General features: G+C 45.4%; 1 protein-coding gene across 3 annotated transcripts; it reads left to right on the top strand.

The window, feature by feature from the left end:
* Positions 1 to 52: 52 nt before the first annotated feature.
* Positions 53 to 27,898, top strand: eml4 (EMAP like 4). 3 transcript variants are annotated; one of them, XM_085427142.1, is made up of 24 exons: positions 55 to 498; positions 4,555 to 4,740; positions 4,837 to 4,957; positions 6,280 to 6,471; positions 8,024 to 8,164; positions 8,292 to 8,317; positions 8,478 to 8,513; positions 9,115 to 9,238; positions 9,580 to 9,729; positions 9,817 to 9,886; positions 10,043 to 10,144; positions 10,231 to 10,326; positions 10,409 to 10,543; positions 13,537 to 13,672; positions 14,900 to 15,048; positions 15,171 to 15,296; positions 15,402 to 15,539; positions 15,616 to 15,683; positions 15,770 to 15,858; positions 16,249 to 16,346; positions 23,384 to 23,471; positions 23,585 to 23,683; positions 23,817 to 23,947; positions 25,856 to 27,898. In XM_085427142.1, exons 1-24 carry the CDS (start codon positions 474 to 476, stop codon positions 26,309 to 26,311), a joined length of 2,982 nt encoding a protein of 993 aa, XP_085283268.1. In that variant the 5' UTR covers positions 55 to 473; the 3' UTR covers positions 26,312 to 27,898. The 3 variants fall into 3 exon arrangements, with proteins under 3 accessions (XP_085283270.1, XP_085283268.1, XP_085283269.1); XM_085427144.1 differs by lacking the exon at positions 6,280 to 6,471 and having other exon boundaries at positions 53 to 498; XM_085427143.1 differs by lacking the exon at positions 8,478 to 8,513.

The following is a 27,898-nucleotide window of genomic DNA, read 5'->3' as shown; positions in this document are numbered from 1 at the left end:
CCTTGTACTTGGGTCGTGTGTGTCACTCACAGGTGCTCAAGAGCACTCTGGCACGGACTCCTGCGCGGGCATGTGATGGCGCGGTGAGCCCGCTGGACGGCGCTGCAGCACCTGAACAGGAAGCAGTGGCTCTGAAACCCGAACCTCCTCAGGCTCCTGCTCCCCCCCACCCCCCGCTCCTCCAGGCGAAGCGCGCGCTGCCAGAGCAGGCGGAGTCGGAAACGCGCATGCTCGTCGGTCCGTCCGTCTGCAGCTCCGCGGCTCATCTCGCTCCTCTCTCGGCCACTTCTGCTCCTTCGGCCCGCAGCGAAGCGGGGGATCTTCGGCCTGTGGACCGGCAGATCCGGCAGGCGGCTCGGCGGGGACAGACGCAGCTCGGCTCGTCTCGGCGGTGAAAACCCGGACGGAGGCCCGCAGTGTGCGCGGAGCCTCCCGCAGGCCTCCGGCCCCACTCCCGCTTTTTCTCCCGGAAAATGGACGGCTTCGCCGGCAGTTTGGGTGAGTCCGGCCGCCGCGCGAGCCCCGAGCGGCGCCCTCTCTCCTGTCCGCGCTGCCGCGGGGTGGCGGGAGCCGCACGCGCCTGTGGCGGCTTTACACGTGTCACTGGTGTATTTATCAGAGAGTATGCACCGCCCCTCCGGCATCTGCAGGGCCACAAAACCAACGGCCTCCTCTGAAGGAGGCTCTGCAGAACCGGACCTCCTGCAGGAGACCTCCTGAGGGGGGGGGGTGAGAGCCAAGACGGGCTCAGAAATGTACATTCGGCTTTGTTTCAACCGCAGGGCCGCAAACCACAATTTAGACACCGCACTGTGTGTGTGTGTGTGTGTGTGTGTGTGTGTACACACACGCGTGGACTCTGATCTGCGGAACAAAGACTCAGGAAATGACTTATTGATTCACTCCTCACACCTCGGTGTGTGTGTGCGCGCGTGCACATGCGTGTTAGAGTTACATACATTTAAGCTCAGCTGTTCCGATTTACTCAGGAAATGAAGTTTAGTGTTTCTTTATTAACATTAAAAACAGTGGAGTTGAACCTTTCAGGGTTTATTTGTTCATGTAACCATGTGTGAACACGGGTGTCCCGTCCACATGCACTGCAGGTTTGGGCGCCATTATTGGTCTTACTCGCTCCTCCTGGGCTCCGTGGGTGCTGGGAGCAGGTCCTGCTGGGTCTGTGTTTCTCTCTCAGTCCAGTCATAGGCCATCTTCCTGCCTTGGCGTTTTCCTGCCTCAGGAAGCTGAAGGAAGGTCAGGAGGATGTGTGCTTCAGTGCAAACACGAAGGCGTCTGCGTTTTGTTGAACATGGCTCTGAAATCCTGAGCGCGATTATTTAGTGTGATTGTGAAAGAATAACAGAGAACTTGGCTCAGAGCTCAAAGCTGCTTTCTGCAGAAGTGCTATGAGGCGCACCTCTGCTAGGGGCGAAAGGAGCACCAAACCACCGCCGAGCCCCACACTTTGAGCACGCTCAGACTGGCTGAGTGTTTCAATAAGAACCATCTTCAAGTTCAGGTTTGAAGGAAGCGCGAAGAAACGATGCGTCTGGTTTAAGTTCATTTTGAAGTGTGTGTCGTGGTGCTGGTGCGAAGGGTGAGCTTTGCTCTCCGTGTCTGGTGTTTTCTGTCATGTGATCTTTGAAGGTCGCACTGTGCTGTAGTTTCCTGGTGAACATCAGTTTCTACCTGCTGCATTGAGGTGGTAAAGTTCATTATTACACTTTTGTTCGATCATCTCAGAGGACGATCGCGCACTGACCTCTGCGCTGCTCCATATTTCTTCTCTAACATTAGAGACGAAATACATTTGTTTCAGAAGCTTTTTCTTTGAGCTCATGTCCAAACCAAACTCTCTGTGCTCGCTCCAGGAGGTTGACCATCCTGCACTCAACCTGGAGCTGATCTCTTTATTTGAAGATGGACGAAGAGCCTCGTGATCATAACCTGAAGCGTACAGGTATTTCCCCAAAAGTTGATTCTGTTCAGCTGGATGTTCTCAGTTCATCTGAACAATGACTGAAACCAGCACCACTGAATGAATGGGCTGGTAGGTCAGTTTATGATCATTAGTATGCAATATGCTCTTCCTTCAGTGGTGCTGGTTTCAGTCTTTGTGCAAATGTCCTGTTTATAAGGTTGGGGAAGCTTGCAGTCAGCTGAGACTGAAGGAGTCACCTGATGATGACGAAACGTTTCTCCCACTGAGAACGTCCAGATGAACAGAATCAACTTTTGGGGAAATACCTGTACGCTTCAGGTTATGATCACGAGGCTCTTCGTCCATCTTCAAATAAACAGATCAGCTGAGTTCGACTGCCCTCCTCCAGGTCGAGTGCAGGACAGTCAGCCTCCTGGAGCAAGCGCAGAGAGTGCGCGTTTGGTTTCGATTAGTAGTCTCTTTTTTTCTTTGCACAGTTGAGGAGCGTATCAGGTCACATTTCACTGCGTGTTATACCTGTATAACCATGCACGTGACAAATAAAGAATCTTGGATCTTGATTGTATATACACGAGTCTGAGGTCATGGAGCTTTGGGGGGGGGGGGGTCCTAGAGCAGAAGCGTCAGTGTTGATTGGCTGAATCCCAACCCTAACTGAAATGGTCCTCACAGACGTAGATTTTCTGCTTCATTGGAATCCCAAACATGTTCGACCTCCATTTTTCCCACAATGGGTCAGTGTGTTGTTGCTTGGTGTGTCATTCAACGTGCTGCTTTTGCATTGGTGGCTAAGTAGATGAGGCTGGAACTAGGGCCGCTCAATTATGGCAAAAATGATAATCATGATTATTTTCACTGAAATTGAGATCTCGATTATTTGACGATATTTATTTAACAATAACAATGTATTGAATAATGACTTTAAAGATTGTCATAAAATAGTGCAATATATAGTGCAAATAGTGCAAATACTGATAACAGTGCAAATGTTTGCAATATAAAAATAAATGAAAAATGTAAACATCTATGTTTAGTGAACTTTGCAGTGTTGCTCTGTGGTGCAGCTACACTGTAGCAAAGTTTACACACTGTGTCTACTTGATCCAGTCTGACTCCATGAACCCATAATGCTTCCACACCACTGAAGTTTTTTTTACCTCTCTTTTCAACCAACGGCAGTCACTCTCCTCTCCAAATAACTTCTGCTTTGCTTTCCGAGCTTCCCTCGGGTCCTCTTAATCAGCGGTCCCCAACCCCCGGGCCTCGGACCGGTACCGGTCCGTAGAGGTGGAAATCACCATACATCCCGCGATACGATATTATCACAATACATAATGCACGATACGATATTATTGCAATTTTTAAAAATATTTTGCGATATTCAGATTCTGTACATAAAGGTAAACTTTATCAATATTCATTTTATCTAATATCAAAGTCTCGCACTCAGTCTTTCTCTCATTTCAGTCAGTTTTATTGTTGACAAACTGAACGGTTTGTATTACAGTCTAGTCCAACTTAACTGGATGCAACCATCTGGTACAATTATAGCTATTCTGAACTATGCAATTTATGAAAACTATGCAGCCCCTTCAGCAACTGAAGAATTTGAAAGTAGATTAAAACAAAATATAATTTTACATTAAATAAAAAAAGTTTTAAACTTAAATAAAATAAAATTGAATTAAATAAAAATTTAAAATAAAACATGTCTTAAATTAAAATAAGTAAACGGTCATGTTTATTGCTGCCAAAAAAAAAAGTTAAACACATTTGGGGAGTGAAGGAATGTCAGGATTCTTGCTCAGAAAAAGGATCAACATGCTCTGAAGTCAGAGTTCCAGTCCACGAAAACTTTTTTGTAACAACATATCGATTTCTGCTGTCCCTGTATCGATACATTATTAGCAAACAAAATATCACAATACTACACAGTATCGATTTTTTCCCCCACCCCTACCGGTCCGTGAGTCGTTTGGTACCGGGCCGCGAGAGTTGAGGCTCAGGTGTGAAATGTATAGTTTTCTGGGTTTTTATCGGTTTTCAGCGTTATTTTGTTATTGTTTTTATCGTTTACTCGTTTTTTCTGGGTCTTTTCACGTGTGTTATGAATAAATCTTCTTTTTTTTCGATACCGGTACTAGTTTTATTTTGTTGCATTTATCCGCGACACCTTAAAGGCCGGTCCGTGAAAATGTTGTCGGGCATAAACCGGTCCGTGGCGCAAAAAAGGTTGGAGACCGCTGCTCTTAATTGTTGTGACACGTTTTCGAAATGCAGAGAGGTGCGCTCGATTTGCCACACAGAGCAGCGCGAGAGTAAAGCACCCAGGGAGGGGCTAATAATCGGCTCAGTCATTTTTAATGATCGTTGAAAGCCCAGATCATAATCGTGATTAAAATTCGATTAATTGAGCAGCCCTAGCTGGAACAGCAATCATGGTGAGATGGTCAACCTGAATTCACAAATCTGACTTTTCTCCCGCTGAAGCTTCGCTCGTGGGTTTTTACAGCGGCCGCCTGCGAGCAGCTCTCCTGCCCCAGTCGCCATTTAAACCAAACCAAACCTTCCTGTTTGCTTTGTGTTCACTTCGTGCTTCCGTGTCCCTGTAGATGACAGTATGTCCGGCGCCAGTGTATCGGACGTCAACGACCGTCTGTCTTCTCTTGAGCTTCGTGTCCAGCAGCAGGAGGACGAGCTGACAGTGATGAAAGCGGCGCTCGCCGACGTCCTTCGTCGCCTTGCTGCCTCTGAGGACTCGGCGGCCTCTGCGAGCAAGAAGCAGCACGGTGGGAAGGGTGAGTGTGTTTGTTAAAACTTTATGTGTGGAGGTGTGAAATTAGCCCGTAAGACTTTTTAATCTGCAGTCTTGTGTCGTGTCCTGCCCCCTGCAGGTGGAGCTGCACTGCGTGAAGCCTACTCCATGTCCTGCATTGCCAACGGAGGCACATCCGCACGTAAGAGAGACTCCACCTCCGTCACCAGGAAGGAGACTGTGTCGTCTGCCGCCAAGAGGTAAAAACGCCGCAACACGTGCAAGCGGATGCCAGGAACACAGATTTATGTCAGGTCACACCTAGGGATGGGTGTCGTTTAGGTTTTATCCGATACCGGTGCCAAATTGGTACTTTTGAAACAGTGTCGGTGCTTTAACGGTGCTTAAACGGTCTGAATGGAGATCACAAACTTTGTCCAAAAACCTCTCATGTTCAGCTGTTTTTTTTTTTGTAAAACGATAACAATGTTAGCCTTTTCTGCAGCTATGGGGCATATATGGTATCACTCTTGGCTGGAAGCAGTGCTTAAACAATGGAAAAAACACAAACTTTGTCCAAAAACCTCTCATGTTTAGCTGTTTTCCACTTTTTCTTTGGTCATTTTAGCCTTTTTGGCCAGGGTGAAGGTAGTACCTGCCATCAAACAAGAAGACAGCCGCATGTAACTACGACGGTGTTTGCTAGTTCACCTTACGTGCATTAATGTAATAACGTGGTTAGCCTACTCAACGTAAATTACACACGAACAACATTAAGCTACTCACACAGAGAAGAACAGCTGCTGCTGCCATCATCACCCGTCATCATTTCTGCTACACTGGCAGGGCTAGGGGCCAGGACTCTCCTCTTCGGGTTTTTGGGGGATGTTGCTAACTCCAGGTCGATAACAGGCAACCCACCCACAGTAGATGTGCTCGATATGAGGTCTCGCAGCAAGCTATCAAATACGGTGCTTTTAAAAAACGCTATGCGTCACCAGGTGTTTCATCGGATTTGAGGTGTTACCTCCTTTGACAGTATCAGCTTAAAGCACTTGTTGCAGGCTGCTGAGTTTGCATCTTTTGCTGTGAAGTACAGCCAGACTTTGACCGCTTCACCTTGGGCGTTTTTAATCTGTAGCTCTGCTCTAAAAGAACGCACACCTGGGCCCGCCTACTATCCTCGGAAAGGTAAAATGATTGGCTAGAATCCAAAGTGTGTGACATCTCAGGGGGAAAAAAAGCACCGAAATGTGCGCTGCTTTTCGGTCTGGTTACTACCGTTTATATCAGATCCGGTGCCATTATGGCCTAACCCTAACCCTAACCGGTACCCATCTCTAGTCACACCACAGTTTATGACGTGACCTGTATGCTTGCTCCAGAGCGCCCGTTCACCTGAAGGTACCTGAAGACTTGCTGATAGATCGAGTCAGTGAGCAGCTGCAGACAACCAATAGAACCAGATTAGAACCTCAATAGAATGCCTGTTTGATCTGTCATCAGTAGAACTACAACAGAACCGTAGTGGAACCAGCAGAACCTCAGCAGGCTGTTTCTCATGCTACTGGTTTTTCCACAGTGGTGCAGACAAGAAGGATGGTCAGCGTTCTCAGATGGCGGAGATCCAGGAACACGAGGAGATCGCTCACCATACAAACCCATCCCCTGTCCCCTTTTCCCCCAACCCACCCCCAACCACTCCCGCTCCCCAGATGCAACAGAGACCACCTGTTTCCTCTGAGAGCAGTAAAGGCCACGCCCCTCCTAAAAGGTTTCATTTTGTGATTTGTCGGTTTGGCTTCACTGCCTGCTTGTGACGTCACTGTTCCGATGTCACTCTATACGTAGCTACTAACCCTGCCTCCCGGGACACACCGTCCTGCTCTGCTCCACCTAAACTCGAATCACCTGACCAGCATGGACAGGTGTTGCTGATCAGCTGATTTGACGTTTATGCTAATAAGTAGGGCTGTTCGATGAAAACGTCTATCATTTCATATTACGCTATCGTTTGTTTCGAGGTGTCGCAAAATAAACTGTTTACAGTTTATTTTTTCATGGTTTTGTTTTTCACTGTAGAATTTCTCTAAGTTCTCTCGTTCTCTTATATTTAATATAACCACACTACGGACAGACTAGCGACTGTTTTTATGCTTTGTCGTTACAACAACGGTAAAACCATCGCGTGGCTCCGCCGTCCGCTTGTTTATTTTCCACGTAAACCTTTCACAATAAAGCTGAAGATCCTGCTGAGATTTTTTAAAATAAACTGAATTACGTGAAATAATATGCAGAGTGTTTACAGACAAGAAGCTAAAAAGAGCCGTCAGGTGCTAAAAAATAAACCTTAGAACACGCCGTGTAATAAATACTCACAAAGAAAATTGTGGCCGTTTCAACTTATGTAACTCTCGACTCCAGGTACACGACACATAGCTGAAAACACTTCACGCAAGTCGAGTTGCCTGAGATTCACAGAATTTACAGAAAATGTAAAAATTTTGTGATAAGTATCGTTGTCGGGATGATAGATGTCTTATATTGAGATATGAGATTTTGGTCATATCACACATCCATACTAATAAGCAGGTAGAAAAAAGTCACGATGAGTTTAAGTTTGCTTTTTATGTTTAAATGGTAGAAAAGTTTTCTGTCTGAGTGCAGATGACGAACTTAAACCCAGAGACCCTCGGTGCTCTGTGGGATCTTTCAGGTGATGCTAGTTTCCAGAGATCTGATTGGTCAGTAGGTGTTCATTTTGTATCTGTTGCTTTCTAATCTCAAAGCGTTCACAAAGCTTTATTCATAACCACAAAGCCTGCTTCTTAGTACTGACCTTTGATTTCTGACGTGGTAAGGACTGTGTGTCTTTCGGAGCAGTGACCTTTGACTCTGCCTGGCTCCTCTTTAGTCTCTGCTGCTTGTTTTAATATGATTACTAATGTGATCTCATCCCAGCTTTATCCCAGGACCTCCTCTTTTTAACTCCTCCTCCTCCTGCAGGCCTCATGCAGCCTGGGTCTTGAGTTTCTGATGTATCCCAGCTCTAACCTCTCTGCGAGTTGTATGTTTGACTTTGTCCCTCTGGCTCTTTGGAGGAGAAGGTGTTTGGTCTCTGACGACTGATTGGTCTGGATCGCCGTCTCATAGAAATTCATTGAAAAAACTAAAAAATCAGATGAGAAACTTCAAAAGTTAAATTTAAAATCCAGGAAAATAAAACTTCAGATCTACAAACGACTCAGAGATTCTTCCTCCTCCTCCTGCTTACAAGCTGAACCCCGATTAGTACTGCAATACTCACTGTGTGCGTGTGTGTTCAGGGGCCCCAGCGTGAAGCGGTCCTCAGGGATGGAGCGCTCTCAGAGCAGCACCTGGGACACTTCAGATGAAAACAGGAACAAACTGGTGAAAGCTGCGTCCACCTCCAAACTGCTGGCCAAGGTGGTGAAGAACACAGAGAGGTACAGACGCATAGCCCATGTGCAGTACACACAAAGCGTGCGTGTGGTACAGACGTTGTTTTGTGGACTGTCAGGCCTTCGTGTGTTTATATTGACAAACTGATGGTGAGACTTTGTTTTCTTTCAGGCACAGAGATCCTGTCATGAGCCAAGGTAAACACCACACACATCTTCATCATCATCATCGTGTGTAGAAATGGACAGAAAGCCTCGGAGACGTTTCAAAGCGTTCTTGTCTTCGAGGCTGTGCTGCTGCTGTTTGTGTTGTCTGTTGTTGGTTTTTCTCAGTGATCGTGTCTTTGTCTCAAACCAGCCAAAATCTCAACTCGAGAGAAAAACAGCCAAGCTGGTAAGTCGTAACGATCTGTCGGAGCAAGCTAACGGTCTAATGTGCTAGCGGCTGCTGTATGAGCGCTCCCTGTTTCTGCACCAATCACAGCTCTCTCTCGCTCTCTCACACTCTGCTTGATGCTGCCAGTCTCGCTCGCACACCTGCTCTTACTCCTTTAGGCTGTTCAGGTGATGTCATACCTGTGTTTGACTCCCTGACATCATTTACCCCCATATAAGGTGAAAAAGTAATAAAATAAATTTATTCACACTCCCAATCAGACAAATCACCCACCGTGCGCACACACAAACGCGTGCCCGAGCTGCCTCACCTGCACAGCTTTAAAGCCTCAGTTTCTTCATCTGTCTTGCTTTTTTTTTTTTTCTTCTTAAATCAGCAGCACCTTTCAGATCTTGGCCTGTTTCACCTCTGCTAACAACTGTCACACCTGAAAGACAGAACATCTGTAACCAAATCTGCTTCAATGCCGATATTTATTTGCCAAATCAATAAAAACTAGACCCATTAGACTCTGACAGGATTAGCTTTGCAGTTTGGGATTTATGCTTTGGGGTTGGACTGCTGTGCTAGTCTGAGGAATGTTTGTCTAATGTTTCAGAGGGGAATGCTATTAAGATGTTCATGCGTGGTCGACCGATCACCATGTTCATCCCTTCAGACGTGGAGAACTACAACGACATTCGGACCGAACTTCCTCCAGAAAGACTGAAGCTGGCGTGGGTGTATCCTTCACCTGGGACACGGGAGTGCTCTTACACTTAGCAGTGATAAATATTGGCCGCTTTGATGAAACAGGTGTTATGCAGTGAAACACTTTTCTGACACTGATGTGTAAAAGCTCAGTGTTTAAATGCAGAATTCCAGGCCAAAATTCAGAGTATTGGAAGTTCAGGAGAGACCACGGGTGTGGCAGGTCAGCGTTATCTGTGTATATCAGTAAAACCAAAGTCTAAGCATCAGCAGGTCACGGCCTTCAGAGATCTTCATGCATCCCTCACCTGCTCTGTTGTGAATGTCACTACATCTCCAGCTGTTGTCCAGGTGTTTCCTTGACTTCGTGCAGGTACGGTTACCGGGGAAGAGACTGCAGAGCAAACATCTACCTCCTTCCAACCGGAGAGATTGTTTACTTCATTGCGTCGGTCGTGGTTCTGTTTAACTACGAGGAGCGGACTCAGAGACATTACCTCGGACACAGCGAGTGCGTCAAATGGTGAGAAAGAGCTCCGTAGTACTTGCTGCTCTCCTATTGGCTGTTTGAGGCGACAGATAAGTGAGCTGCTCTTTTTGTTTCTGTCAGCCTGGCCATCCATCCCGATAAAATCCGGATTGCCACGGGACAGCTCGCAGGAGTCGACAAAGATGGACGGGTGAGAACACATACCACGTTTTTAAGGTCAACTTTCAGACAAAAGGAAAATATAAATACGAGTCGAAAACCGAGGCTAACAGGAGAGCTGCTGATGGATAGAACTTTTTAAATAAATGAATAAAAACAATTAAGACAAGGGTGCTGTCCCTCTCAGGCTCAAGTTCATGTCTGGGACAGCGTCAGTCTGGCCAAGCTCCACGTCATAGGTGAGCTAACGTTTGAACGAGGCGTCGGCTCCCTGGCTTTCTCCAAAGTTGTAAGTATCAGCCAGGTGCACCACGGGAGCTGTAGTTCTCACATACCTGCAGCTCTATGCATCATCAACCTTGCTGTGTCTCTCAGGATTCTGGTCGGCACCTGAGTGTGATTGATGACAGTAACGACCACATGTTAACAGTCTGGGATTGGAAAAAGGAGTCAAAGATAGCAGAGATCAAGGTGAGCCCACGTTTTTGTTACTGCACTGGTTTTTACCGGTTCCAACGTGTTCCACCTGTGCTCAAATGCTGTGTTTTTGCAGACCACCAATGATGTGGTCCTGGTTGTGGAGTTCCACCCAACGGACCAAAACACCATCGTCACCTGCGGGAAGTCCCACATCTTTTTCTGGAGCTGGAATGGGAACGCGCTTGCTCGTAAACAGGGAATCTTTGGGGTGAGTTTCTGCAGTTTAACTGTAACAGTGCTCATCACTGATTAAGCACTCATAGATTCACGATCGGCACCTGTGATTGACAAAAAAAAGACCCATCAAATTTGTTGCCAAACAAGCTGTGCTGAGCTTTGATGGTGGGGAAGAAGATTGCACCGGGGGAGGTCGGTATTTAACACCATATGGTTTAAATGGGACAGACTGACCCTGAGATGGGGGTCTGTAACAGTATGTCAGATTTAAATGCCTTGGTCAGTACTAGCAGCTGCTGTCCAAATAAAGTCTATTTGAAATAAAACCAAAATACAAACTTGCGCTTGGTGTACGTGCAAATACTAGAACGTGTCCAGTTTCGTGTACGAAGGCTTTTAGAACAATGAAAATAAAGATGTTTGCCTGATGCCTGCGCTATCAGCCACACCGATGACGCTGGGTGTCATGACACGCCGTCTCTTGGTTCTGCAATGTTTATCTAAGTGCTGTGTTTGACACTGTGGATCAATCTATTTTATTGGATAGGCTGGAAAATTTTATTGGAGTCACAGGAAATGTTTTATCATGGCTGAGAACCTACCTGTCTGGGAGATGTCAGACTGTTAGTTCTCTCTGAGACCTGTGCAGTGAGCCATGGGGTGCCTCAGGGCTCCGTACTTGGACCATTGCTGTATTCTCTGTGTCTGCTGCCTCTTGGTGTTCTTTTAATGTAACCTTTCATTGTTACGCATTGTTACCTGCAGCTTTATGTTCCTTTAACCCAGTGGTTCCCAAACCTTTTTTGCTAGGCCCCACTTTGTTTTACAAGAAAAATATTTGCATTGTGCTGAGGTGTCTAAATTAGAATCTTGTCTATCTGCAATTAAGTTCGGGTTATCAGATAACTTCCTGCTTCTAAATACTGATAAGACAGAGTTGATGGTCACTGGACCACAAAAATGTCAATAAGTGTCCTAAAATTTCATCTTGAAAATTGACGACTATGTCATAAATTGCAGGGACAAGATTTAAAAACTTGGGTGTGTGGTTCGACATGGTGCTCTCCTTCGAGTCTCATGTAAAAGAGATAACAAAGATAATTTGAGGAACATCGCCAATTATTGTAACGCTCTCCTTTCTGGGCTACCAAAGAAAAGTTTTAGAGGTTTACAGATGGTGCAAAATGCAGCTGCTCGCATTTTAACGAAAACTGTACCCCTGTACTGAGATCTCTTCATTAACTACGAGCAGATTTTAAGGTCCTGCTGCTCACCTACAAGGCTTTAAATAGTGTGGCACCTTCATACCTCTCCGACCTTTTACATCTTTATGTTCCATCCCCGATCTCAGGACTCTGGCCTTCTAAAGGTTCCTAGGGCCAGGAAAAAACAATTGGAGAGTGTGCGTTTTCTTTTTGTGCCCCGTTTTTGTGGAACAACCTCCCTCAAGATATTAGGCAGGCATGCTCTGAAGACCCACTTGTTCACCCTTTCCTACATGTCTTAATTCTGTCCCATTTCGTTTTTTAAATTCTTATCTTTTTAACTTTAATTGCTATGTGTCGATTTATCTACCTTTTTATTTTCAAATAGCTGTACAGAACTTTGAAAGCTCTTTATAAATAAAGTTATTATTACTATTATTATTATTACCAACACAATATGGTAAATGGCCTGTATTTGCTTTACGCGCTTTACTTGGTCCTAAGGACCCCAAAGCGCTTTACACATCCAGTCACACACCCATTCACACACTGGTGATGGCAGCTACATTGTAGCCACAGCCACCCTGGGGCGCACTGACAGAGGCGAGGCTGCCGGACACTGGCGCCACCGGGCCCTCTGACCACCACCAGTAGGCAACGGGTGAAGTGTCTTGCCCAAGGACACAACGGGGCCGGGGCTCGAACCGGCAACCTTCTGATTACAAGACGATCTTGAGCCACGATCGCCCCAATAAACAATAAACGGTGGGTACAGGTGATCTGAATGGACAGCAAGCAGTGGTTTCATACCTGTTGGTCTCTGATCTTAAACTGAAGCTGCACTAAAAGTGTTTCGTTTTTTGTTCCAGTAAGAACCCTCAGCTTTCTGTGGTTACACAGCAGAGAAGATGCGGTGTAGACGCAGAGAGGCTGAAGGAGCTCCGAGCTGATTAGAGGCGGGGTTTGTGTAGTGACGCCCAGCAGGGGCTGAAAACACAGCAGTTTAAGCAGTGATGGTTGTTCGGCGTGGTTGTGCCAGTTTGGATTCAGAAGTCTCTGTGACCTCACTAATTCACTTCTTTGACCATAACTTAAGATTTTATTTTCCAGCGATGGCAAAATGTCACACGCGCCTCACTCGATGGATAAAATACAACAGTTGTCATTGCAGAGGTTAAAGGTGAATCTGGAGCGTGATAGAGGGAAACTGTAAGCAGCGTGTAGTCAGAGGCATACAACCACGAGCTGGTGATGCTGCCTGCTGAGCTGAACGAGCTGTACGTGACGACAGGAAGTGAGTACGTGATTAAATGTTTGGATCTGGAGCAAAGACAGACGGACCCCCGGGTGTGAAAAGTCGGACCCCTGTTTCTCTGCTGGTTTCACTTTCGGTGACGTAATTCCAGTGAGCTGATAAACAGATTCTGCAGCAGATGAAGTGAAAGGAGTCAAAAAAGTGATCATGGTGAACGCTTCTTCTGTTTGCTCTTAGTGGAAAAATCAGTAAAAATCTACAGGAGAACAGGAAGCTCCACCCGGCTGAGGACAGAAAGAAAACCCTTTATCACAGAATTAAACAGATGATATGAAGGTGGTATTTCTGCAGCAGATCCCCTGAAACAGCTGCTGAGTCCACAAAACACAAAAGCATCTATCCATGAAAACACAGCAGAAACATCGAGCTTATTAAACTTGCACCTACACACTTTTTACTTGATTTAAATCAAAGATTTTTCTCAGCTTTTTGTCTTTAGAGGAAGCCCGGGTCCTTCTTTGAACTCACTCCAACACTCCTCTCCTGCTTTCTCCTGTTTTCTAGAAATACGAAAAGCCAAAGTTCATCCAGTGCCTGGCGTTTCTGAGTACCGGAGACATCGTCACTGGAGATTCTGGGGGTAGGCTGCTGGTCTGGACCAGGAGCGCCACGGAGAACCCGGCCGGGAAGGGGCCTCGAGGTATCGGGTTGGGGTTGTTCACAGTGTTTTGCATAAAGATCGTGCAGGTGTGTGCCACGGGGCAGCCGCAGAGCAGAGAAACAAACAAGCCGAGACGCTGTGAGGGAAACGACGTGCATATTTTCATCCTGAGTAAAACGGCATTCGCCTTGTTAATGAAATAAGCTCGGTCTGTTTAATGAGTTTGCATTGGTATCCGCCCTGAAGCGTTTCCCTGCACGAGACGGATCCCGACAGGTTTTACAGCTTCAGAGTTCGATGCTAAAGCAAATGACAGTCTCGCTGATTTTAAGGTCACAGAAAATGTCAGAGTGAAGAGTTTGATTTAAACCGACCAGAACCAGCAGCTCCAGAGTCCTGTAAGCAACCGACTACAGAAAAACCACAGAACAACAACAGGTTGTGTGTGTTGGCCCAGTTTCAGTAATGGTTTTTGTCATGTTGTTAAACTGGTTTTTAGAGACATGATGCCAGGGATTAAACGATTTTCTACTGAAATTCTACTCTGAGCGCTTTTTTTCTGAGAAGGGGACAAAAGACAGTGAAAGTGGAGATGGATTTTTACCCCTCGGCAGCACGTTGGTGCATACAAGCAACAGGAAACTTGGTTTTTGGAGGAAATCTGCAGGAACAGGAAGTGTTTTCATTATGATCTGCTGCCTCCCGCTGGTTGTTTTGTGAGCTGCTCTGTAAAAAGAGTGCAGGAACTAAACCTATTTAAAGCAGTTTGTTTTCATCTACATGAACGTTACACGTTGGTGCTTCCTGTAGGAACATCAGCAGCAACATACTTTCTGACTTCCTGTGTAAACATGAAGAACCAACATGTACCGCTTGCACTTCCATGGGAGCAGTGAGGACATGGGGAAGTCCAGAAAAGTCCCTGAGCAGAAATCTGTGTCGGGACGCCTTAAACATGATTGGACGTGACATCGCACATGATCAGAGTTTCAGATTAATAAATGTGGGAAAACATTTGAGGTGCGTGACGTGGTCACGGCTGAAACATAACTTTTCTGTTCATTCAGAGGTCACTTTTGTGCTTTAAACACTTAGTCACGTGACCCCCAGAGGACGTGTCACAGACGAACGATGCGTTTCTCAGATTTAGGAACAGCCACGTCCTGTTTCAACTTTCAGAGTTAAAAAAAAAAAATCCTTTAATCAAAGCTTATTTTTTTGTTTGATAACTCACCTCTGTGTGTGTGTGTGTGTCTGTCTACGCAGCCTTTCGGATACTTCATCATGTCGATGGTCACGAGGGAAGTGTTTTCTGTATGTGTGGGATGAGGAGCGGCATGCTGCTGACTGGAGGAAAAAAGGACCAAAAAATCATCCTGTGGGACCACGAACTGCAACGTCACCGTGAGATCGAGGTCTCGCAGCACACATGCACACCTCAATGAAACTCAGCTGTGATGACATCATCTCGGCCGTCAATCTCCACAAATCTAAAGTGTCAACCATGTGACTGAGGCTACGCGTTTGATCCCCACAGGTCCCAGATCAATATGGAACCATCAGAGCAGTGTCTGAGGGGAAGGGGGACGAGTTTCTGGTCGGGACGTCGCGTAACTTCATCCTGAGAGGAACTTTCAACGATGGCTTCCTGGTTGAGGTCCAGGTGAGTAAAACGCCTCCGGGAAGTGACGACAGACCAGGAGGTCACATGATCGCATGGCGTCACTGACCAGAAAACTTCAGTACCTCTGTGTTGTGATGTGTTCAGGGCCACACAGACGAGCTGTGGGGTTTGGCGGCTCACCCGTCCAAAGACCTGTTTCTGACATGCGCTCAGGACCGGCTCGTCTGCCTCTGGAACTCGAGCGATCACAGTCTGCTGTGGAGTCGCACGCTGGATGAAAAGGTGCGTGGTGACGGGGAGGCAATTTATTGATTATTTATCGATTGGTCATTGGTGATCGCATGTTTCTCCTCCTCAGGAACACGGACACTGTGCAGACTTCCATCCAAGTGGCGCTGTGGTCGCCATAGGAACGCGATCAGGAAAGTCAGTACAGAGTTTTGTTTTTTTTCTACCTGAACTCAAAGATCCTTTCCTTGTATGTCTGACCTCTGACCTCTGGTCCCTGTCAGGTGGTACGTTCTGGATGCTGAAACCAACGACCTGGTGGGGATTCACACCGATGGGAACGAGCAGCTGTCAGTGATGCGCTTCTCCATTGGTGGGTGGAGCTACGTTGTTCACGGGCTGTGGCTGGAACACGCTATGTGCCTAACAGATGTCTGGAGGTCGCCAGCTTTCGGCTGACCTCGGAGCATCTTTATCTGTTCGCTAACAATGGGCAGCCCTCTTGGTGTGATATCATGTTACTGTGTAACGGCTTCCAGTAGTAAATAAATTTAAGAGATTTCTGAGAATGTAGGCTGTCATTGATGTGGTTGCTAGGTGACAAGAGCAGATGTTTGTGAATGCTGTACAGAGCTCCACCTTGTATGCGGTGTCAGCCACAGGACGCAGCCCCTGAACATGGACACTCATTAAACTGAAGATCATAACGGTGTTATGAGAGAACTACAAATCTCAGCTTGCACCTCTCTATCTCTCTCTGCAGATGGAAGCATGCTGGCTGTCGGATCTCACGATAACTTTATTTACCTTTACAACGTCTCTGAACAAGGACGCAAATACAGCCGATACGGAAAGTGCACGGTGAGTCAAAAAACCAATTGCAGCTTAGTGAACACCTGTCTGCCCCTGTTGCATCCGTTAGTTTGTTCAGTTTGCCCCAAAAAGTTAAATCTGTTCATCTGGACATTGTGTTTTCAGTGGGAGAAATATTGGTTCATCATGCAGGTGAATTACTTGGATAAGTAACGAAACGTTTTGGTATCAGTTAACAAGCTTCGGGCGTTTTTCTCACTGATATTAGGCTGCTCGTCTTGGCAGAATTGGTAACGCTTGTTTTGGTTGGTTTCTTAGCACAGACCCAGCTTGTAAGCATAGTTTACAAATATTCTAGTGCTGAGGGCAGACTTTAGGAAGGCCATTCCAGAAGCTTAATGTTAGCCTGCTTTGTCCAAAATCACTTCTGATGTGTGTTTGTGATCATTGTTCTGCTAGAACACACGGCTATGTCCAAGCTTCAACTTCATTTGAGGAAAAGTCGAAGAAGGCTGTCGTCCTTCTGTATTCCATCCACTTTGTGCAATGTACCAGAGCCATGGGCGTGGTACTTAGGGTTGGGCAATATATAAAAATTTTACAAACGACAATCATCAGTTCAATAATCAACGATGGGCGACTGTAATCATGCACGGACTGATTTGCGCGTTTACAACACAGAAATTTTAACATTTTTAACCTGCTCAACCCATCTGGAGTGCAGAATGAACAAACTTTGGACAAACTACCCAAAATGCGAGACATTTCAGAGATTTTGACTGAGTCTGCACTCCAGATGGGTTAATTGTCGTGATGACAGCATGTTAACGCTAACAGCGCTAAAAATAAATAAATAAAAAAAGTCACCAATTTGGGATGAAAGAGGTAAACCTAAGAATGTAACCAAAGCGGTGTGCCACTTGTGCGGATGTAAAATGCGAGCAAAGTACTCAAACCTGACTAACTTGCATGAGGATGTCCGTGTCCACCATCCGGCTGAGTATGCTAGGCTATCACCAGCTTCTGCAGCTCCATCAACAAGCTTTTGGGCGCTCTCTGAGGAGGGGGCATTTGCTCTCAAATGAAAGAGGGTGCTGTTAAAAGAGCTCTATTATCTTTTTTTCTTTCTTTTGACTGCTTCTATTCGCTCCATTATTATTATCAAATTTACTCATGGGCAAACGAATAAATCGCCAGTGCTGGGAAGGTTACTTTTAAAATGTATTCCACTACAGATTACATGCCCCAAAATGTATTTTGTAATGCATTCCGTTATGTTACTCAATGAGAGTAACGTATTCTGAATACTTTGGATTACTTAATATATTATCATCTTTTTACAGCTACATGAATGTACTATTGCTGTGTGATTCATTACTATTACTGAAGGTTACTCTCCATACCAACACCAACTAGATGTTTAAATCTTAATATAAATGAGTAACAGTAGGTGGACATTAGGTAAGGCTGCACTTTTTGCAGTGTCTTAATACTTACAACTGGACTACACTGTCCATATGGCTACATTCTTTAGGGCTATGCCTGTAACACTCTGCCTATTGCCTTCATATTAAATAATTTTTAAAAATATCTCTTTACGTCATTATGCGGGCTGCAAGTAGAGGTGACATTCAATTTCAATTCAATTCAATTTTATTTATATAGCGCCAAATCACAACATAAGTCGCCTCAAGGCACTTCATAGATACAGAGAAAAACCCAACAATCATATGACCCCCTATGAGCAAGCACTTTGGCAACAGTGGGAAGGAAAAACTCCCTTTTAACAGGAAGAAACCCCTGGCAGAACCAGGCTCAGGGAGGGGCGGCCATCTGCTGCGACCGGTTGGGGTGAGAGAAGGAAGACAGGATAAAAGACATGCTGTGGAAGAGAGACAGAGGTTAATAACAGATATGATTCAATGCAGAGAGGTCTGTTAATACATAGTGAGCGAGAAAGGTGACTGGAAAGGAAAAACTCAATGCATCATGGGAATCCCCCGGCAGCCTATGTCTATTGCAGCATAACTAAGGGAGGATTCAGGGTCACCTGGTCCAGCCCTAACTATATGCTTTAGCAAAAAGGAAAGTTTGAAGGCTAATCTTGAAAGTAGAGATAGTGTCTGTCTCCTGAATCCAAACTGGAAGCTGGTTCCACAGAAGAGGGGCCTGAAAACTGAAGGCGCTCCCTCCCATTCTACTTTTAAATACTCTAGGAACAACAAGTAGGCCTGCAGCGAGAGCGAAGTGCTCTAATAGGGTGATATGGTACTACAAGGTCATTAAGATAAGATGGGGCCTGATTATTTAAGACCTTGTATGTGAGGAGCAGGATTTCGAATTCAATTCTGGATTTAACAGGAAGCCAATGAAGGGAAGCCAAAACAGGAGAAATATGCTCTCTCTTTCTAGTCCCTGTCAGTACTCTTGCTGCAGCATTTTGGATTAGCTGAAGGCTTTTCAGTGAGTTTTTTGGACATCCTGATAATAATGAATTGCAGTCGTCCAGCCTGGAAGTAATAAATGCATGAACTAGTTTTTCAGCATCACTCTGAGACAGGATATTTCTAATTTTAGAGATGTTGCGCAAATGGAAGAACGCAGTCTTACATATTTGTTTAATATGTGCATTGAAGGACATGTCCTGGTCAAAAATGACGCCAAGGTTCCTCACAGCGTTACTGGAGGCCAAGGTAATGCCATCCAGAGTAAGAATCTGGTTAGATACCATATTTCTAGGCCTTTCAGGGCCGAGTACAATAACCTCAGTTTTATCTGAATTAAGAAGCAGAAAGTTAGCGGCCATCCAGGTCTTTATGTCTTTAAGACATTCCTGCAGTTTAACTAATTGGTGTGTGTTATCTGGCTTCATGGACAGATAGAGTTGGGTGTCATCTGCATAGCAGTGAAAATGTATGCTATGTCTTCTAATGATACTGCCTAAGGGAAGCATGTATAATGTAAACAGAATTGGTCCTAGCACTGAACCCTGTGGAACTCCATAATTAACCTCAGTGTGTGAAGAGGACTCTCCATTTACATGAACAAATTGGAGTCTATTAGATAGATATGATACAAACCACTGCAGCACAGTACCTGTAATACCTACAGCATGTTCTAATCGCTCTAATAGGATATTATGGTCGACAGTATCGAATGCTGCACTAAGGTCTAGCAGGACAAGCACAGAGATGAGTCCACTGTCAGAGGCCATAAGAAGATCATTTGTAACCTTCACTAAAGCTGTTTCTGTGCTGTGATGAGCTCTGAAACCTGACTGAAACTCTTCAAATAAACCATTCCTCTGCAGATGATCTGTTAGCTGTTTGACAGCTACTCTTTCAAGGATTTTTGATATGAAAGGAAGGTTGGAGATTGGCATATAATTAGCTAAGACTGCTGGGTCTAGAGATGGCTTTTTGAGTAAAGGTTTAACTACAGCCAGCTTGAAGGCCTGTGGTACATAGCCGATCATTAGAGATAGGTTGATCATATTTAAGATCGAAGAATTAATTAATGGCAGGACTTCTTTGAGCAGTTTTGTAGGAATGGGGTCTAAAAGACACGTTGATGGTTTGGAGGAAGTAATTATTGAAGTTAACTCAGAAAGATCAATTAGAGAAAAAGAGTCTAACTTAACATCAATGGTACTAAGAGTAGCTGTAGATAATATTACATCTGTGGGATGATTATTGGTAATTTTTTCTCTAATGATAAAAATTTTATTTGTGAAGAAGTTCATGAAGTCATTACTAGTTAACGTTAAAGGGATTGTTGGCTCAAAAGAGCTCTGACTTTTTGTCAGACTGGCTACAGTGCTGAAGAGAAACCTGGGGTTGTTCTTATTTTCTTCAATCAGTGATGAATAGTAAGATGTTCTGGCTTTGCGGAGGGCTTTCTTATAAAGCAGCAAACTATTTCTCCAGGCTAAATGATGATCCTCTAAATTTGTGACACGCCATTTCCTCTCCAGATTACGAGTCATCTGCTTTAGGGTACGTGTTTGAGAATTATACCACAGAGTCAGGTACTTCTGATTAGAGACCTTAGTTTTCACAGGAGCTACAGTATCCAGAGTCGTACGTGGTGAGGAGGTGAAATTATTAACAAGATGATCGACCTCTGTTGGAGTAGCGTTCAGATAGCTGCTCTGCTCTATGTTGGTACAGGGCATTGAAGATGATAACAGTGGGTGGATTATATTCTTAAACTTAGTTACAGCGCTTTCAGAAAGACATCTACTTTGATAAAGTCTACTCTCCACCGCTGTGTAATCAATTATTGTAAATGTTATCAGGAAATGATCAGACAGGAGAGGGTTTTCAGGAAACACTGTTAAATGTTCAGTTTCTATGCCATATGTTAAAACAAGATCTAGAGTGTGATTAAAGTGGTGGGTGGGTTCTTTTACATTTTGAGAGAAACCAATTGAGTCTAATAACAGATTAAATGCCATGTTGAGGCTGTCATTTTTAGCATCTACACGGATGTTAAAATCACCCACAATAATTATTTTATCTGAGCTCAGAACTAAATTAGATATAAAGTCTGAGAAATCAGACAAACTCTGTGTAAGGCCCAGGTGGATGATAGATGATAACAAGTAAGACTGGTTTCTGAGTTTTACAGCTGGGGTGGACGAGGCTAAGCATCAGGCTTTCAAATGAATTAAGTCTGTCTTGGTCTTTCATTAATTAATAGGCTGGTGTGAAAAATTGCTGCCACACCACCCCCTCGGCCTGTGCTTCGAGGTTTCTGGTAGTTAGAATGACTCGGGGGTGTTGATTCATTTAAACTAACATAATCATCCTGCTGCAACCAGGTTTCTGTAAGGCAGAGTAAATCAATTTGTTGATCAATTATTAAGTCATGTACTAACAGAGACTTGGAGGAGAGAGACCTAATATTTAATAATCCAGATTTCACCGTTTTACTCTTTGGTTCAGATGTGGATACTTTATTGTTCTTTCTTTGTAATTGTTTATGTTTAAGTTGTTTGTTGCTGGTTTTTAGTTTGTTTTTTGTCTGTTTGGGAGCTGACACAGTCTCTATGGAGATGGGTTTTTGGGGGGGTAGCAGGAGGAGAGAAGCTGCAGAGAGGCGTGTAAGACTGCAACTCTGCTTCCTGGTCCCAACTCTGGATAGTCATATTTTGGGGGGTTTAATAAATGTGTCCATATTTCTAGAAATGAGAGCTGCTCCATCCAAAGTGGGATGGATGCCGTCTCTCCTAACAAGACCAGGTTTCCTCCAGAAGGTTTGCCAATTATCTATGAAGCCCACATCGTTTCTGGGACACCACTCAGACAGCCAGCAATTTAAGGAGAACATGCGGCTAAACATGTCACTCCTGGTCTGATTGGGGAGGGGACCAGAGAAAACTACAGAGTCCGACATTGTTTTGGCAAAGTTACACACCGATTCAATATTGATTTTAGTGACCTCCGATTGGCGTAACCGGGTGTCATTACTGCCGACGTGAATTATGATCTTACTGAATTTACGTTTACCCTTAGCCAGCAGTTTTAAATTTCCTTCAATGTCGCCTGCTCTGGCCCCTGGAAGACAATTGACTATGGTTGCCGGTGTCTCTAGCTTCACATGTCTGAGAACAGAATCGCCAATTACCAGAGTTTGACCCCCGGCGGGTGTGTCGCCGAGTGGGGAAAAACGGTTAGACACATGAACGGGTTGGTGGTGTACCCGGGGCTTCTGTTTAGGACTTTGCTTCTTCCTCACCGTGACCCAGCCGCCCTCTTTCCCCAGCTGCTTGGGGTCTGCCGGGGAACAGCTAGCGGGGCCTACGCTATCTTTGGCTGCACCAGCTACAGGGGCCTGGCTAGCTATGGGTGAATGAAGGGTGCGAAGCCGAGTCTCCAATTCAGTAATCCTGGCCTCCAGAGCTGCAAATATGCTACATTTGTTACAGATATCATTACTGCTAAAGGAGGCCGAGGAGTAACTAAACATCTGACACAATGAGCAAGAAAGTGCAGGAGGGACAGGTGAAGTAGCCATGGTGCTAACGAGTCGGCTACGAGCTAAGCTAAGCTAAGCTAGCGAAACAGTACAGAGACAGTGAGTGAATACTTTGGCTATAAATTAGGTAGTGAGTACACAGAAAGTGTGCTTCGGATGAAGCACGTGAAGATTATACTATGAAAAAGAATGTATTTAAAAGTTGTTAATTAAATTGCTAAGCAAATAAGCTACTCAGAAACACCACTGTGTTTGAGCAGGAACAGGAAGTGATACTCTACCGCAAAGTAACTGTATTCTGAATACCACCTTTTTAAACAGTAACTGTAACGGGATACAGTTACTCATATTTTGTATTTTAAATGCATAATGCCGGTACATGTATTCCGGTACTCCCAACACTGTAAATCGCCCATGTAATAACGTCGATGGGCTCAGCATATCGTCGATAGCCGATATGTTAGTCCAATCGCCCAACCCTAATGGTACTATGTGCTTGGCAGTTGGTTCAGATTTCTTAGGTTTGAAAGCCTCACCTCACCTCCAAACGTAACTTTAATGGTAGATGTTAATTTCACATGTGCAAGTTACTGTGATAAGAGGCGAACCTGAGAGGAGAGGTCTCTGAAGCGGGATTTATGGTCCCACAAACGTGTCCATCCATGTCCCACTCGGTTGGACAGAGAGGAGGAGAGGAGTCCTCCAAGATCCTAACCGTTCGTTCGACAAAGCGGATGACGTAAGCGACTGCCTAATGTTGATTGGTTGCAAGTGGGCCGGAAAAGAGCAGAGACCGACTGAACGGGAGAACTGCAGTAAAAACACTTCAAAGATAATAAAATGTAGCATGACAAGCACAGACAACAGTGAAACTTTTCATTGTTTTTAACACTATGTTTCACTTTAACTCTTTGTGTGTCATAACTTTGCTCTCCTTTGCGGCTCATGGAGCAACAACAATACAAGCAAGAGTGGCCCTTGTGTTTGCTCTCCTTAACTACAAATTCCACTTTACAAGATTGAATGTAGCTCCTCTGTGGGTTAAACTTGGAAACACTTGTGGTGGTGCTCAGGTGTGTTCATGAGTTAACTAAATGTTTCAACAGGGACATTCGAGCTACATCACCCACCTGGACTGGTCACCTGACAACAACTTCATCATGTCCAACTCTGGAGACTACGAGATCCTCTACTGTGAGTACCTTCTCATCATAGGCTCTGGCACTACAGTACTGTGTACTGTTATCACAGAGTACTGTAATACTGCAGTATTTTGTTGATGTACAGTGACAGATGTCTGTTTTCAGGGGACGTTCCAAACGCTTGTAAATATATCAGAAATCGTTCAGAGTGTAAAGACATCGACTGGGCGACTTACACCTGTGTCCTGGGATATCATGTGTTTGGTCAGTACAATGGGAGAGTGTGTGTATTTGTGTGTGTGTGTGTTAGGGTGTTTATTCTGAAGATGTTTATACTTCCCTGACTGTTGAATCAGGACAACTTTCTTAACTCTGAAATTCTGTCTGCCTATCTCAGGTGTTTGGCCAGAGGGTTCAGACGGCACCGACATCAATGCTCTGATCAGGTCCCACAACAGGAAGGTGATCGCTCTGGCTGACGACTTCTGTAAAGTTCACCTGTTCGCCTACCCATGCTCCACCTTCAAGGTGACACACATAAAAACACACATTTGAAAATGCTAATCGTCAAACTGAAATGGTTTCAAAGGCTTACTTTATAAATGCGGACCGGAGGGTGTGTTCCAACTAGAGGAGGATCAAACTCCTCAGCCTCCCTGGGAAAGTCTATGCCAGGGTGCTGGAAAGGCAAGTCCGTCCGTTAGTCGAACCTCAAATACAGGAGGAACAATGCGGTTTTCCTCGGTCCTGGTCGCAGAACACTGGACCAGCTCTTTATCCTCTCAAGGATACTCGAGGGTGCATTGGCGTTTCCCCAACCAGTCTACATGTGTTTTGTGGACTTGGAGAAGGCATTCGACCGTGTCCCTCGGAGTGCCCTGTGGGAAGTACTTCTGGAGTATGGGGTGTCTGGCCCATTGCTACAGGCCATTCAATCCTTATACAACGGTTGCAGGAGCTTGGTACACATAGGCAGCAATAAGTTGGAGTCAATCCTGCTGGGTGATGGGCTCCGCCAGAGCTGCCGTTTGTCACCGATTCTGGTCATAATTTTTATGGACAGAATTTCTAGGCGTAGCCAAATGGCGGAAGGCTTTCACTTGGGTGGCCTCAAAACCTCATCTCTGCTTTTCGCGGATGATGTGGTTCTGTTGGCTTCAACAGGTGATGGCCTCCAGCTCGCCTTGGAACGGTTCACAGCCGAGTGTGAAGCGGTGTGAATGAGTATCGGCACCTCCAAATCTGAGGCCATGGTTCTCAGCCAGAAAAGGGTGGAGTGCCCACTCCAGGTCAGGGATGAGTTACTGCCCCGGAGTGGAGGAGTTTGAGTATCTCGAGGTCTTGTTCACGAGTGACGAGTGAAGGGAGCGGGAGATCGACAGACGAATTGGTGCAGTGGCTGCAGTCCGTCTTGGTGAAGAGAGAGCTGAGTATAAACACGAAGCTCTCAATTTACTGATCTATGTCCCTACCCTCACCTATGGTCACGAGATCTGAGTAGTGACTGAAAGAACAAGATCGTGGATACAGTTGTTGGAAATGAGCTTCCTCCCAACGGTGGCTGGCCTCGCCCTTTGAGTGAGGAGTTAAGCAATTCGGGAGGGGCTCAGAGTAGAGCCGCTGCTCCTCCACATCAAAAGGAGCCAGTTGAGTTGGTTCGGGCATCTGACAAGGATGTCTCCTGGGCTTCTCTGCTTAGGCTGCTGCCCTGTGACCCGGCCCTCGGATAAGCGGAAGAAGATGGATGGATGGTTTCAAAGACTGAGATCTGAGTTGAGAGCAGCCATCTGATCAGAGATCCCAGGACCTCCCTGTCTTCTCCTCCTCTAACTGTTCTGGTGGGACACAGAGTTGTTCCCAAGCCAGCCGAGAGGTTTAATCTGTTCAGTGTGTCCTCTGTTTGTTCTTACATCTGCTTCCTGTCAGACACAAACACCTCAACTAGCTGGCGCTCCAGAAGTGTCCTGCTGATTGGTCAATCAGCAGGTAAACCAAAAGCAGGTCTGCAGTGCACACGTGAACCCTCGTACACATTGGATATTAGATAATTGGGGTATGGTAAATGGACTGATTCTTGTATAGCTATATAGCTTTTCTACTCTCCCGGAGTACTCAAAGCCACATTCACACACATTCTCACAAGCACTTGCTCTACACTGACTGCTTTCTAACTACATTCACACACATATTCTGATGGATGCATCAGAGAGCTACTTGGGGTTAGTATCTTGCCCATGCAGACTGGGGAAGGCAGGGATCGAACAACTAACCTTCCGATCAGCAGCTGACCTGCTCCACCGGGTGGCTGTACCTGAGCTACAGCCACCCAGCTGTTCCTTATCAATTGCTGAGTGTTGATTAGAGGTAAAAGGGTTTGGGTGTGACTATTCTAAATGTCAGTGTCATCAGCTCTGTTAATAAAGTTTTTGTCTGCAGGCCCCCAGCCATAAGTACAGCGCCCACAGTAGTCATGTGACCAACGTGGCCTTCCTGTATGACGACAGTTACCTCATCTCGACGGGCGGGAAGGACACCAGCATAATGCAGTGGCGTTTGGTTGAGAAGTCTTCGCTGTCCCTCAATGACAGCATCATCTCTAACTCTACCCCCCGCCGAGTTGAGCCTGTATTCGCACCACCCCCTCCCACTGGAACCACCCACTCGCAGGAACCCAACCCTCCTCCGACAGCCAATGGGACTCAGGAACCCTCCCCTGAAACCCCGCCCCCTACACAATTAGTTCCACCCTCATCAGAGCTAACACCACCCAATTCTGAGTCAACCCCGCCTCCCTCAGACAGCACGGTGAGCCTGAAGGACAGTCTGGAGCCCAGTGATGATACGGCTACGCCCAGCGACGAGGGGCTGCCCCCTCTGACCCCGCCATCGTAGACTGTTTGTGCGTCTTTGTGGGGACCAGGCACACTTGTGCTCCGAGTGAGGATGGCTTTGCAAACGAAGAGATTCTGTTGGGTTTTATGATGCTTCAGTTCAGTTTAGGGTTATAGTTCAGCATGTTAATGGGACGGCTAATACGATAGAAACTTCCAGAGGATGTCATTGTCTCTGATTTACTTCAGAATAAACCTCCACTCTTCACACAGTCAGAAACCAGAGAAATGGGACAGTTCAAAAGGCTGCCTGAGAGTCTGATTTTGGTTTTTTCTTCAGCCTTGCAGTGGTTAGTGATAAATAATCTGAACATCCATGATTCACAGGAGCTACTCACAGTGGGTTCAGCTGCTTTGAATGTGAACAAACTCTGAGTTCTAATAATAGTTATTAATTCTAATCAATAATAATAAGAATCCCCACAAGAAGTACAAATGTCTGAAACCTACAGATCACGCGATCTCAGCAATAAGAAGACCTCAAGGTCACAGTTAAACATCTGGAAGGTCACATTAGAAGAAGCGAAGGGAGGGGGAGCGTTTTCCGAACACACACACACCTGTGTTTCAGGAACAGGAAGTGTTGTGGGGCTGGGGAGAATCTGAAAGTCTTAAAACTTTCCTGATTTTTTTTTTTCCAAAATGTATTTAGACCCCCAAAATAATCCTGTTTTTGTCTTTTAAACAATGTAAATGATTATTGGTGGATTTTTTTTTTTTTTTAGAAAGGGTTAAACACATTTTTCAGAATAAAAGCTTTAAGGAAGCAATGGCATGAAGCTTTTAATGTGAAACACGGGAAGTGTGAATTTGAATCCAAAAACATGGTGGTTTCAGATTAAAATCAAAGATGACATGTCTGAGCCTCAGACATGTGAGCTTGTTTCCAGAGTACAGTCATGTAAATAGGAAGTAATCGGGTTGTAAACAGGAAGTAATCAGAATGTGAAATGTGGAACGTGAAGTCAACCTCCAGAGTAAAACTGTGAATGTTTTTATTGATCTGACGGCCGGTGATCAGAGACATGTCTCCTTCTGAGGATCTGTTTGTATATACTGCAGATACCTGTGTATATTTCTGTTCACCATTAGGGGCAGCAGCTCCTCAGCGACACTGTAAAAGCACTCAGCCACACATCTCTCATCCAATCAGGTGACAGGAAATAATAGCTCCCCTCCTCTGATTACCTGGTTTCAGTGATTTTGACTGCTGGTGATGTTTTTGTCGCTTCTGGACCACATCTGTTAAATATTTTCTGAATGATGGCATGATGATGTCACTCCAGGGCCGTGGCCTTTCAGGTGGGTTAAGGGAGGGGTGGTGTTGGGTTGTTCATGTTGTTGCCTTTTTAATACCATGTTTTTACACTTGTCTCTGAAGGGCTTGTCCACAGTTCAGGAGCCCACCTGAATGGTCATGAAGGGGTGGGGCCATGATGGGGACTTTTGAGCGTTCATCAGAGACAGTGATGATGTTCATGTGACTGTTTTTGAGCCAATCATGTTTTTTCTCATGCATTCCTGTCAGAGGACGGACTGTACTAAAGATTTGAACAAGAAATGCAAATAAATGTTTTAGAAACAGACA

This window comes from Rhamphochromis longiceps, linkage group LG13 (genome assembly GCF_057381845.1).
Source record: "Rhamphochromis longiceps isolate RC_006_pf linkage group LG13, R_longiceps_female_GT1.1, whole genome shotgun sequence".
In the NCBI taxonomy this organism is placed as follows: Eukaryota; Metazoa; Chordata; class Actinopteri; order Cichliformes; family Cichlidae; genus Rhamphochromis; species Rhamphochromis longiceps.
The sequence above is the reverse complement of the archived record's forward strand: the minus strand, read 5'-3'. Positions and strand labels throughout refer to the sequence as shown.

Excerpts from the sequence above, each read along its gene's own strand:
- eml4 (XM_085427142.1), top strand. The coding sequence starts at position 474 with ATGGACGGCTTCGCCGGCAGTTTGG. Across the intron at positions 4,958-6,279 it reads GTGTCGTCTGCCGCCAAGAG|TGGTGCAGACAAGAAGGATG; the intron begins GTAAAAACGCCG and ends GTTTTTCCACAG. Across the intron at positions 8,165-8,291 it reads GTGGTGAAGAACACAGAGAG|GCACAGAGATCCTGTCATGA; the intron begins GTACAGACGCAT and ends GTTTTCTTTCAG.